Source organism: Macaca nemestrina, chromosome X, assembly GCF_043159975.1.
Source record: "Macaca nemestrina isolate mMacNem1 chromosome X, mMacNem.hap1, whole genome shotgun sequence".
Lineage (NCBI taxonomy): Eukaryota > Metazoa > Chordata > Mammalia > Primates > Cercopithecidae > Macaca > Macaca nemestrina.
In genome coordinates this window covers 91,029,747-91,043,111 of record NC_092145.1, presented here as the reverse complement: position 1 = coordinate 91,043,111, position 13,365 = coordinate 91,029,747, and the positions used below count along the sequence as shown (strand labels likewise).

The 13,365-nt window shown below is 42.4% G+C and overlaps 1 protein-coding gene across 16 annotated transcripts in view; it reads right to left on the bottom strand.

Moving 5' to 3' along the window:
- LOC105476714 (Cdc42 guanine nucleotide exchange factor 9) overlaps positions 1–13,365 on the bottom strand; it is a 179,866-nt gene that overhangs the window by 82,233 nt on the left and 84,268 nt on the right. For 10 of the 16 annotated variants that reach the window (XM_071088441.1, XM_011732900.2, XM_024791225.2 and 7 more), the window contains exon 2: positions 10,090–10,269. The exons of 4 other annotated variants lie outside the window; for them this stretch is intronic. In XM_071088441.1, the coding sequence (XP_070944542.1) occupies positions 10,090–10,215 (126 nt within the window). In that variant the 5' untranslated portion in view covers positions 10,216–10,269. Of the gene's footprint in view, positions 1–10,089; positions 10,270–11,083; positions 11,101–12,749; positions 12,773–13,365 lie in introns of those variants that run through there. 2 more of the 16 variants (XM_011732904.3, XM_071088442.1) reach the window with 2 other exon arrangements.

Here is a 13,365-nt window from a genome sequence, read left to right as displayed (position 1 = left end):
CAAGGCCAGATAGGGGGATGCATCAAAGTGGCAGTCAGGATTGAAGCAGTCTCCGGACTCTTAGGCCAAAATTAGGAGAGACAGTCTATTACAGTGTTTGTAAAGGGTGAAGACTCAGGAGACTGATTTCAAATCCTGGCTCTACAACTGCCTCGGAGTAACACAGAGTAAGCCACTTTAACTTTTCTGATCCTCAGTTTCCTTATCTCTGAAATAGAATAATATCTTTCTATCTCATGGGGCTGTTGTGAGGATTAAACAAGGTAATGCATGTAAAACAGTTTCTAGCACTGAGTCAAATATTAGCTGTTCTTGTTATTATCCCCTAGGTTGGTATCATCTGCCCCTAGAACAATGAAGCAACATATGAGAAACACTGTCCTTTCTAGTCAGGGAAGAGTTTTAGGAAGTACTTTTGTAATTGCTTTCACAATTGTCCCAAATTTCTTATACTCCAAATGCCACCTCCTTGACAACTAGACTCAAAAACCCTTCCCAACGAATGGAGACTTATTTAGTCGAGGCTGGAGGTATTGATGATTTCTGCCCATGACAAGGCTTCTTAAGGTGAGAACTCAAGCTAGAATGGGGGTGGATTGGAGTGTAGGGAAACCCTTCACAGATAACGTAGCTTCCTTCCCAGTCAAGAAAACTTCCTTCCCAGTCAAGAAAATGAATCTAATCCCTTCCCTAACTATGAACTACACTCCACGCTACCCCTAAGTCTTCTTCTTTCATTGGTTTTCATGGAATTATCCTGCTTGGACTTTGATAGAATTTAGGTTAATCAGTTAAGTGGCCACAAAAGGAGTGCTCTGCCAGGACCTTTAGAAGTTCATTTCTTCTGTATTTCCTTTGATTTGCTTTCTGTTTGAGCTAAAATAAAGAGAAGGCTTCTATTTAAGCTATTCAGATATGGAAGTACTGATTTCATTACGAAAGCCACACTAGGGAGAATGCTGAAATCAAGCCGACCTGAGTTACTCATCCCCCGGAAAGCTTGCAATTATTTGACAGACATTTAGAAAAAACAAAAACAAAAACAAAAAAAACCACTTCAGGATGGTGGATGTGGCAAAACACTGGCTTTGGAGTTGGAATGCGATCTTGTTTGGGCTATGCCATTTACTAGCAAGTTAAAGGCAAGTCTGGCAAGGTCTCAATTACTTTCTGATCCTCCAGGATAGTACCAATGCCCTAGATGGCACCTGTTCTCTATTGAGGCTTTTCCCGCAACATCTATCTTATGTTTTTTACTCCTTTCAGCCTGTATCCAGGCTGATGTAGTCTCCTGTAGCTACTGAAGTCATATGCCTCTTCCCGACCTCACTTCTTATGAATCTAATCCCTTCCCTAACTATCCTCTACTTTCTACTTGCTAACATTTGTACAAAACATTATACCGTCTACAGACTGAGAGGAGAGAGGAATGAGGTGTGAGTGCTAATGAGTATGGAGTTCTTTTTGTGGTGATAAAGAAGTTCTGGAACTAGATAGTGGTGATGGTTGTACAACACTGCAAATGCATTGAATTGTATACCTTAAAATGATTGAAATGGGGAAGCTGATGTTATGTTTATTTTACCTCAACTAAAAAAAGATTTGCTGGGATGGTGGCTCACGCCTATAATCCCAGCACTTTGGGAGGCTGAGGCAGGTGGACTGTTTGAGTCTAGGAGTTTGAGATCAGCCTGAGCAAAATGGTGAAATCCTGCATCTACAAAGAAATACAAAAATGAGCTGGGTGTGGTGGCGGGTGCCTGTAGTCCCAGCTACTCAGGAGGCTGAGGTGGGAGGATTGCCTGGGCCCAGGAGTTTGGGGCTACAGCGAGCCATGATCATGCCACTACACTTCTAGCTTGGGCAAAAGCGTAAGATCCTGTCTCAAAGAAAAAAAAAAAAAAAGAAATTATGGAGAAAGGGCTAGAAAAGTTCTTGGAGTATATCTGTTCCAACCCCTCCACCTTTCAGAGGAGCAAAGTGAGATTTGGCAAAGGGAAAGAACTTTACTAAAGTAACAGAGCTTAGGCAAATAACCTCCCTTATGCATAAGTTTTCATATCTACTATCAGACTCTTGCAGGATGGGCTGAAGGTCTAGAGTACCTCTGTATTTTCTCAGTAGCCATTTGATAATCATCTGTTGGGTGAATGAAATTTTATTAAGTCCTTAATTCTACAAATTAAGAAACCATTTTCACTATATACTCCCTGCCTCTGGATACCTGGTCACCATGCTTTACCTGCTTATTGAAGCACACCAAACAACCTGATGTTGGACCAAGTAATACCAGTCACTTGTCATGACAACAAAGCCACCCTCTTTCTGCTGCCTACTGATGCTACACTCTACCTACTGTGCTGGACTTTCTCCCAATATTTTCAGTTGGGAGGGTCCTCACCCACTGCACACTCTCAGCCTATCCCAACCCACAAGGGAAAGTGAACTTCCAGGACCTTCCCCAAATTCAAGTTCATCTGTTGTACTGTTTTCAGGGCTACTGCTGGCCCCGTCCCATATATAGCATCTTTATTAAGTGTACCCTTAACAGTAAGCTATGCTTACTTTATATGTAACTAAATGTGGGAATGAGTCCATCCCACACATGGCATTCAGGGTCAAGCTCTACTGAGCAGCAATGTCAATAACTGTACTACCTTAATAAGCTTATCAAAACAAAGAGTTGGACGAATGGGCAGAATTTGCAGGTCTATTATTATGGCTCTTTTCCCCCAGGACATCTTAAAAAGAAGGTTTTCAATCCTTTCCTTTGTTCCTACATATAACACAGTGTTCCACCATTTATTTGTTCATAAATGGAGACTAACTGCTGATGTATGGCCCTAGTAACATTATTATGCCTGTTGCTAGAGGTCAGAACAGCCAAGATAGAACATTGTCCAATTACATGTTCAGCAGGGTCATTAGTTGTAATATAATTCCTATTAGTCTTGAAAGCCTGGCAGTGTCAGCATGTCCAGGCTTCCATGTAGCCCATGTACTCATATAAGTGGCTGAATGGAGTGGGCCTTGAATGCCCAGATGGCCCCAGTCTAGCCACTCACACATAGCAGCAACAAGAAGCTGATTCATCCAAATAATGGTTAAAAGATGAAAGCTCAGAAGCCTGGAGGACAGGAGAGGCTTGGCTGACCTGGTCTTAGGTTTCAGATCTCTGACGGGCTGCAGACAGAGTGGAGAGTCAGTATATTCCCAGAGGGTTTGAGAGAGGAGCAGGGAGAAATGAGGATATTATTTCTACCATTTATATTAAGAGTTTGCTGCAAGTATTACCAGTATTATTATTGAGTGTTTCCTATGTGTCAGACCCCATTGTCAGTGCTCTTCCTGTATTTTGTTTAGTTCTCCCGACAACTTAATGAGGTAGGTGCTGTTATATCCTCAATTTAATGATGAGATCACTGAAGCACACAATGGTCACTTTGCTAATAAATGGAAAGACTCTGATTTTAATCCAGAAAGATTATCTCCAGAGCCAGTTCTCTTGGACATTTACACCCTTCCCATGAGTAGAAGCTTCAGAAAGACAGATTCTAGTTCAACACAAGGACAAACTATTTCAGATCTGTCCTGAGGTATAACTGGTGGCCTGAAGAGGTAGGGAGCTATCTGTCAGTTTTCACCTCCGAAAACTAAAGAAAAGGGGACCCACCCTCTTCTGAGTACCGTTTCCTTAGTGACCCTCTAATATAGAGGACAACAGACCTCTCAAGATGCCAGATACCCTTAGCACTTGTCTAGACCACTCCAGGAGGTGGCTGTTGCTAAGCACTAGACAGTCACTTTTGTTCAGGACTCAGCAAATACTGGTGAGAAGATATTAATAGCACTAGAGCCGTATAAAGATAAGCGGTTTCACTCTTACTCATAATGATAAATATACTGATGAAAAAAGAAAAAAGATATATACAAGTATGATGATTTTCCAAAAATTTTGTACTTTACAAAGAGCCACAGAAACAGACCTCATCTCCAGGTACTCAGTCATGGTCCTCCTCTCAAGTCATCACACCACCAAGGCAGTATACACATGATGCTAGGAAGGCCTAAGCTGATCCCCAAATGAACCCGGGGGGTTGATTACACAGAGTAAAACAGGTGCCAGGCCCAAGATCATAGCCTCAACTCAGGCAGCCACCCAGGTTACAAATCCGTGCTATGGGTCAACAATAGGGCCTTGGAAAGCCCCAAAGCCAAGAAAACAATTCAGAATGTCTCCTACTGGTGCCAACTCTTAAATATCATCTTCCTATTGCAAAAAGCAACATATTTCAAGACATTGGCTCACACTACAGCATAAGGGCTAGTAGCTGGAAATAACAGAGTAGGTCAAGCTTGGTTTACAGATGTTGGCCAGGTTCTCAAAAACCCAGGGTAATTTTAGCTCTGGTCCTGCCTGGAGGCTGAGGGATAGGCTATATGACTCTCAAAGTTGCTTTCAACATGGGATTTCTATGAGGGTGACCTGCCCTACCTAATTTGGAGGAATCATCTGGGTGATGTAACAGCTACATTTAAGGATCTCTCTGAGCTGAAGAGGTCTCCATATTAAAAGAAAAAAATAAAAAACCCCCAATTAGCCAAATGATGTACTAGATGATGTAATCCAAAAAATGTGCATAGTGAGAAGCCATTAAGATGGATTCTGTGAATGCAAATTAGTTCTAATAATGCCATTTGAAATTCTAGTACAGGGGAGAGAAATTGCCATGGTCCAGGGAGAAAGATTCTCCCTGCTAATGTCAGCCTAAACTCACAACCTATAATGTGCTACCTCTAGAGCCACAAGCAAGACCTTCTACATAAATGATATAAATGTTTAAGACTAGAGACTTATGAACACTTTGAAGCTTGAATGGATAAACAAGGGTTGGTATATTGAAACTCCTCTAAAGAAAGCAAAAACACTATTGCCTTTAGTCTGGAATGGAAGGTAAGTCCTCAAGTGTTAACAGTCTTGTTAGCAGCCCAAGCCTGCCCTTTCCTGATTGTGCTATAGGCCAGAAAGCACAGGATTAAGATTCAGAAGGGGATAACATCACTAAAAGTGGTGGAGCAGGGCACACAAAGAATCAGTTCTTCCACTGAAACAACCTTAAACTGGCAATGAATGATAGAACCCATTGTTTTAGAACTCTAGAATCTAATCCAAAACTTGCAGCAACTTACAGGGGACTGCGTAACGCAGAAAAGGGCAGCAAAAATTCGGTAATAGAGCACTGAAGCACTTTTGCTTATCCCCTTACCATCCCTCATTCCCCAGTGGCTGAAGTGACAGTGGCCCACATTCCTGGTGTGGCTTTCTGGTGCCAGGAGATAATGACCTTGTTCTTTACAATATTTTAGCTGCGCCTTTTGACCTGTTTGGCACTGAGGGACTAGCACAGAGGTTGACCTCTGGCTGGAGAGGCTTTCCAGGCTGTGGCTGCCTTTGTTGAAAGATTTAAAGACATACACTGCTCATGCCCACTTGGGACAAGGGATTGTGGACAGGACAAACAGCAAACAGATGCAATAGCACAAGAAGGAGGAAGCTAAAAACGAAGTTTCTTTGGGAAAAAGGAAGTTTCTTTGGGGAATAAAGGCCATCATGCATACCAGGGAAGTCACACTGTAACACGCATGCCCAGGACCAGACGCATGCTCAGAAAAAACCTCAGAGGACCATAGGCTTGTATTTCTGGAGGATGTGTGATCTACATACAAACAGGAGGAGAAGGCTGAGACAAAAGAATTGATGACCTGGCACAGTCTCAAGTGAGTACCCCAGCTCAGAATCAAGCGGCAAAAACCAGGAAAGTAGTATTGTTTTTTCTTCTTGGCTCCAGATGTTTAAGGAAATGTCAGGTTATTGGCTGACCAACGAGATAAAATAACAGAGACTTCAGCAACCATATATAACAAGAATACAGTCTTGCAAAAATAGTTGGAAAAAGTCACTAAACAAATGGACAACTGCAACCCTCAACAATCAACAGTAGCAAACCCTGGGGAGAGAAGAAAATCTGATTTCTAGAGTTACCACATTATAATATTCAAAATGCCAAGTTTTCAACAAAAAATTACGAGGTCTACAAGAAAACAGGAACATATGACCTATTCACAGGAAAAAAACAATTTGGCAGAAAACATACCAAAGGAAGCCAAGACATTAAACTTATTAGACAAAGACTGTCTAGTAAAAAGTTGTCTTAAGATTCAGGAGGCCTGGGTTCAAGTCCTGGCTTTGCCACTAATTCCCTACATGAGAAAGCAAGTTATTTCCATTTTCTGGGCCCATATCTCCTCAGTATTTATACAATGTGGAGGTAGGGTGACTAATGGCAACAAGCTGGGTCCTTGGGAGATAATTTATCCTACAGATGTGTTCTGTTTGATGCTCACTGTGCTTCTTTAAAAATATGAATTACTCATTAACATTTTTAAATATAAAGAGTTTTACATAAAAATCCAATTCCTGGCTTTTCTTGAAATACTAGAAGATCTGGCCCCCCTGGGCTTTCCTCTCCACTATACCCCACTCTAATGATGGAAAACATCCAAGTCACTTTTGCTGTCCTTAGATGGGGCATGGATTTCCCAATTGGACACAGGCGCCCCTTGTCTCAATTTGCTTCACTCACTTAATTGGCCCCTGTAAGCATCTAAGTTGGCCACTCTTGGCTAAGATGGGTCTTTCCAGTTCTAAATCTACAGTGAATCTAGGGTTTCATAAAGGTGAAAAGCTTTTCCCAAGTATCTCTTTTTGCAGCCAAAATGAGACAAAATACAAATAAAAGCCAGGTCACACTCTAGAACAATGGGCTTTCCTTTGAAAAGTTGGGTTTCCATGATATTTGGTCTGTAGAAAACCAACAAATGATGTTAATGACTGGCTTAGATCATCCTTTCATTTCCGTACTTCCAAGCAGGCCAGAAATGAGAGAAATAAAGAATTTGAAAGAACAAGAAAAGTATATATCCAGCTCCTGATAACACCTCAGCAAGCTCTTTACTTTCTGACCAAACCCGTGCCTTGTCACATGAGCCCATCAGTAACAGGCTGTAATGTGTCCTGTTCACAACCTACCCTTAATTAGGCAGCAAGCTCTCCTCAGGCCATGGCCCAAAGTCAGAAAAAAAAAAAAAAGCCTCCTTTTATGCACAGTGACAAAGGAAAAGAGCCTGAATGACTTGAAGTTAGGGCCTATTAGACAAAAGGAGGCCCACCACAGACATGAGAGTTGAGACACAATCATATCCTAGCAGTTTACCCTTAGCTCCTAGCAGGGAAACCAGCCCAGGAAAACAGCTGAAGATGTCAACAACTAGATATGAGGACTGATGTTCAGCAAGTTTAATTCATTTAACCTTACCTACTACTGGGAAGGTATATCAGCTCCTACATTGCTCTTGTGAAGCCATGTCCCCAGTACAGAAAGGAAAGAACCTGAGCGCGTGCGTACACACACACACAAGCACATACAAGTATGAAATTCTGAACAACAGAGGAGACAGATGTGAATAGGTTGAAGACACATATACCTGGTAAGTTCCTGTACAGTGGCCAAATGGCATCATAATTCGTATTTACAAGTATCCAGCATATCACAGGTAACAAAGCATTTTTACAAGACTGAATTGTCCCCATTTTACAAGGAAGAAAACTGATATTTGAAGATGCATAGGAAGCTGCTCAAGTTACAATTCTAATAATAGAACTGAGGCAAGAATCTGGGTTTCCCAGACTGCAGGTTGGGTTTTAATGTGTAACAACAGGTAGGGCTAACTTGAACAGAACCACACTAAACACCTTGATTATCCATCCTAGGGCTCAAATGTCAGCAATGAGACTTCCAGGTAGGGAATGAAGATACCGCACCATGTCAGTCACCAATTTAGTCAAATGATCTTATTTTACTAGCCTGGAGCCTGGGTGTTAGTGTTTTTGTTTGTCTGGGTTCTTCTTGTTGTTTTTTGTGCTACTGAAGTGATTCTATTATATAGCCAGGGTTGAGAACCACCTGGGCTAGACTCTATACCAAGTGGCTGCTGGGGCTGTGTTCCTGTAGGAACACTCCTCCTGGCCTCGGACTTAGGGACATTAATGGCGCTCACTGATATTCTGAAGTCTGGCTCTGTCATTTGCTTCCCTGAGCAATCCTGGCTTGCTCAATCATTTCCCCCCATCCTTGGATTTACTATTTATTATAAAAGTGACATTTCCCTGAAAATGAAATGCATTTGGATTTGGGTGACATCATCATTGGGTACAGTTTAATCCTTCTTTTAAAGAGGGAGGTCTGTAAGCACAAGACATACCAGCTGTATGCATACAGGACCTCACATTAGTCCTGAAGGTCTGTGGTTATTGATATGCTTTTTCTGACTATCCCTGGGACTGATTCATTAACCAGCAAAGATGAGCTGGGACACAGATGGCATTTGCAGACTCTGACAGAAGAGAAGAAAAGATTGGATATTTCATTAGAAGATTCTCATGATAGAAGGGAATGAGAGGTAATTTTGTCCCTTCCTCTGCTTCTAGGCAGTGCCCTCACCTAAACTGTCCCAACCAGGTAACAATGCTTTCTGGATTTTTTGCCTTGAGGAAGGAGGCCTCTATCAACCTCAAGGGAAGCCTTGATATATGGACCTTCTTGGAGCTAAGAAGGTGGTGGTGATTATTATAATTATGACAAAACAAGTTACCATTGGCTAAGTTCCTAATATCTGTCTAGCACTGTGCTAGACACCTTATTGGCATGTATGATCTAATTCCTTACAAAAAGTCTGTTATCCCTATTTTTCAGATGAGGAAATCAGGGCTCAGGGAAGTTAAAAATCTTACCAAAAGCTATAGAGCCAGAAGGTAGTAAAACTGTATCTTAAGTTTTCTAACTCCAAATGTCCTCTTCCTTTCTTTATATCACATTGCCATAATTCTAATCTTAAGGCCCTTCAACCTCTACGAGCCCTAGAGCTAGCCCTTCTGATCTTTTGTTTGGGGTCTAGAAGACTTCGGCCTAATTTTACAGGAGAAACTAACAAAATGTGATAGGCTGTAGTAAGGATGGTTATAACACACCCTCATGTGGCTTCAGTACTTGTCTTGCCACAAAGCAGTTTTCGCATGTTTTATCTCATTCACTGTGACATGCCCTGGCATTAAAGAACTGTCAAGACCATTGTGCAGATGAGGAAAATCAGAGCTCAAAATAGTCAAATAACTGATTCCAGCTCACAATTCCAAGAAAGAATAAGAGCTGAGACACCTAACCAATGTTCTTTCCCCATAGCACCCTGAGGTCATAAGCACATTGGGATCACTTCCTTTACAGTAACCCAGAAAAAGCAAAAGCTGCTGAGAAATTCCTCCCAAGAGCCTCTCTGTTAAGGGCCAGATTCTTCATGGTACAATGTCAAAGAGGCAGAAGGCTTGCAAGACCTTACATGCCACTTGCTTCCCACCCCCGGCACATTTAGATCCCAGCCACTTGATTCTCTTGAAAAAAGTAAAATCTGATATCAGTAAGCTCCAGCCCCTGGGGGGCAGGGAGCTCACACTCTTATATTAACATCTGAACACACAGTGACAATACACAGGGGTGTGAGAGGCAATGAAGTAGACAGGAAGGAGAGGAGGAGAAGAGCAGAGGAGCAAGAGAAGGAGATGGGAAGAAACTACGAGAAGAAAGGATAAAAAAGATGAGAAATAGAAAGTAGAAAAAAAGAGATAAGAAAGACAAAAGTTCACAGCAATATAGGGTTAAAAAGTTATTCAAAAACCACCAAGGCCAACCCCAAAAGAGGAAACCAAGACCCAGACAAGGTAAGTGATTTGTACAAAGGTGGGAGGTGGTGGGGTGGGGGGTGTTAAACAAGAGACAAGGGAAAAGACTAAAAATTAAAAGGGCACAGATTAAAGGAAGCCCAGGTTCTCTGTATGAGACAATTTAAAAAAAGGAAAAAAAAAATATGAGAAAAGCCACCAGGAGAGAAATAAACAGGAGAACAGAGGCTGGTGAAGGGGAAGCCAGGTACAGGCAGCCAAGGAAATAGGAGAGGAGAGTGAAGACTGACACTCACCCTCACAAAGCTGGCAGGAAACCATCCCTCCTCATCGTCGATCTGGCCCCACCACCAATCCTTGTTGGAAGCATCCAAGACTTTGATGACGTCGCCAGCTTTAAATGCCAACTCCCGGTTGGCCATGGTGACGTGATCCCATACTGCCTCAGCACTAACGATGGAATCTCCAGTGATCAGCTTAGGAGACAAAATGAGAATGTGTTCAGTCCACACAGCTACCTTGCTTGCCCCTTCCCCCACCCACAGAGCTCTACTACTTATAGAAAAACTCATATACTCGAGTGGTGAGAGATAGGGGTGAGGGGGATGGCACTGGAACACAAGTTCCATTGAACTACAAGACAAACAATACTGTCAACTCTCTGTTAGTCAGTGCATGGAATGACCCAGAATATGAATATGTACTACATATGTCTTATGCTTTTTATCCCTAATCATGAACTCCTCCTACGCAGAACAAAGAAAGCTCCAGTCCATCTCTCCTTGGTGGTTCAAGGTGGCTCTGGGTCAGGAATGGGTGGAGAGGCTGAAAGCAATGGCTAAAATGAGAATCAAGCTTATTTGCTTTCAATTCCCTGTGCTCCTCCCCCTTTCCTCCTCCTCCTTGGAACTGACTAATTGAGAGTTGGTGGTACATTATTTAACCCCACTGTGCCCCTCCTCCTGGGGTAACAGACCATAACATTCCTCACGCATAATGGACCCCAGTCCTGCAGCCTCCTCCTCTCACTCACACATGATGCCATCCAGAGAGGTTATGGGTAGGAAAGAATATGGCTTTCTGTGATGCCTTACACCCAAGAAACTCAACTTTAGCACAGATTCTCTCAGTGGTTTGTACAACCATTCTGTGAGACACGGTAGGGGGAGAGGTCGGGGTTGACTTCTGCATTTGATGGATGGCAAAACTTAACAAGGAAGTGAACAGATGAGCTGGAGATCACCCAGCAAGGCAGGACCTGTGCATGGAATGGACCCTAACCCTGCTCACCAGACGTTATGGCTAGCAGGACTGGGCTCCACACAAGAGCAGGCAGACATCTATTCCACTGCTGTACGAGCAAACACACATTCATGAAATTCATCTAAGCACAGTGATAGGGATGGGGTGAGGGTGGGGAGGTAGTCTGCCTCTCTCTACCATCCTGCCCACTGTGTTATTTTTTCTTTTTCCCTCAACTGTTCCAGCTTGTATGGGCCATCAGTCTTCTCAGCATTTGAGGTAACACATTCCAGAATAGAGAACACATGGCCTATCAGGCAAAGAGACTCAAGCACTCTCTCCCCAGCACTGAATTTCTGAACAAGTCCTCTAGAAGTCAGCTTTTCCATCAGCCTACTTTGCTCAAGGCAATAATGGCTCCATAAGACCAAAACTAAAACAACTTAAAGATAATCGAAATAGTCTATGGAATATATATCCTCTCTCATATATCTGCCCTCCAACACGCTAGCCACAGAATAACCCTAGGTTCTCAAAATAAATGCACAACAAATATGAACACATATATATGAACACGCACACACATACTCACACGCTGATCTTTGACTTAAGTTAACATGTTTTGTTCAGGTCCTGCCTGATGCATCTGTCATGGCTCAGAATTCGTCTTTGTGCCTTCCATAGAAGGTAAGGCATAGGGAGAGCTCTTCAGGATAGATAAAAAATGAATTTCCAGCAGGACCTTTCACAACACCACCTTTCAAATACCTCATGCTTTACGTTTTGCAAAGTGTTTTCATATATACTCCATCACTTGATCCTTACGGAATAAACTGGGCCTCACTATTACCATTCATTCATTCATTCATTTTAATTTTTTGAGATGGAATCTCACTCTGTTACCCAGGTTGGAGTGCAGTGGCGCAATCTTGACTCACTGCAACCTCCACCTCCTGGGTTCAAGTGATTCCGGTGTCTCAGCCTCCCAAATAGCTGGGACTACAGGCACACGCCACCATGCCCAGCTAATTTTTGTATTTTTAGTAGAGATGGGGGTTTCTCCATGTTGGCCAGGCTGGTCTCAAACTCCTGACCTCAAGTGATCTGCCGACCTCAGCCTCCCAAAGTGCTAGGATTACAGGTGTGAGCAACTGCACCTGGCCATTTACCTATATTCTAAATATGAGGAAACTGAGGCTCAGAAATGTGACCTGGTCCTTCAGCCAACAAGACAAGTAACACATTATGAAGCTGGGTCTTCTAACTTTGTGTCTTCCTATAATTATCAAACTGTACTACCAATGTCTATTCATTACCTACACTGAACTCCATCTATGATATCATAAGCCAGTTGGCTCCTATTCTTAAAGAACCCTACAGGAGATTTACACAGCCACCTTTAATCATAGGTGCCCATGAGGCTGAGGACATTCATTTTTATGTTGAACTTGCTTTCTTCCAATTGTACTAAAAGTCAATTTCTCCTTATTTTGGCTTCAGTGAAGAAAAAGAAAAGCTGGTCACTGGCCTACTAAAGTAAATTTTTATAGAGAAGTCTCCCCTCTCCTGGAAAAGATGGGTCCCAAGTGGGCATTGTTAGAACTCAGTAAGCACATACAGCCCCAACCCAGAACACCACTAAGACCTGTAGTTTAAAGCTATATTCATAGCTTTTTATCAAGGGTCAAAGAGTATCTCAGCATCAATTACCAACCTTCTGCTCAGGACACTATCTGTGGTGCTCTTTGAGGTCCCCCAGGCCCAGATCTGGCTGATTCCACTGTCTATATTTTTTACTTTGCAGTCTTCTTTTTAGGAACTCCATGCTTGACTTTTCCCAGAAGCAGATAGCTGACTTTTGTCCCCCATTTAGTCCAGTTGATATACCTGGGCCCTCAGGTCACAAGGCTCAGCTATACCCTGGACAAAGCCAATCTAGGACCTAGTGGTCACAAAAACAACTAACCAACTTGCAAGCCTGTTGTCAGGGCCTACTTAGAATCAATGACTGTCAGAATTGGACAGAATTTTAAAGATCATCACCTTCATGCCCTCATTTTATCGATGAGGTTTAACAAAAGTACAGTCATCAAATGGTCAGCCTCCTGGACCAGGGTTTTTTCTAACATAACACCACAGAGAGGGAAGACAGGTAGAAAAAATAATCTGAATTTAAGACCTTGTTATACTACTAAAGGTGTAATGATAATTATGATGATGTTAGCTAATACGGAGCGTTTACTATATGTCAGGCACCATTCTAAACATGTTATAGACATTCATTCATTTAAGCCTCACAGAAGCCCTGTAAGGAAAAACTATTACTACTC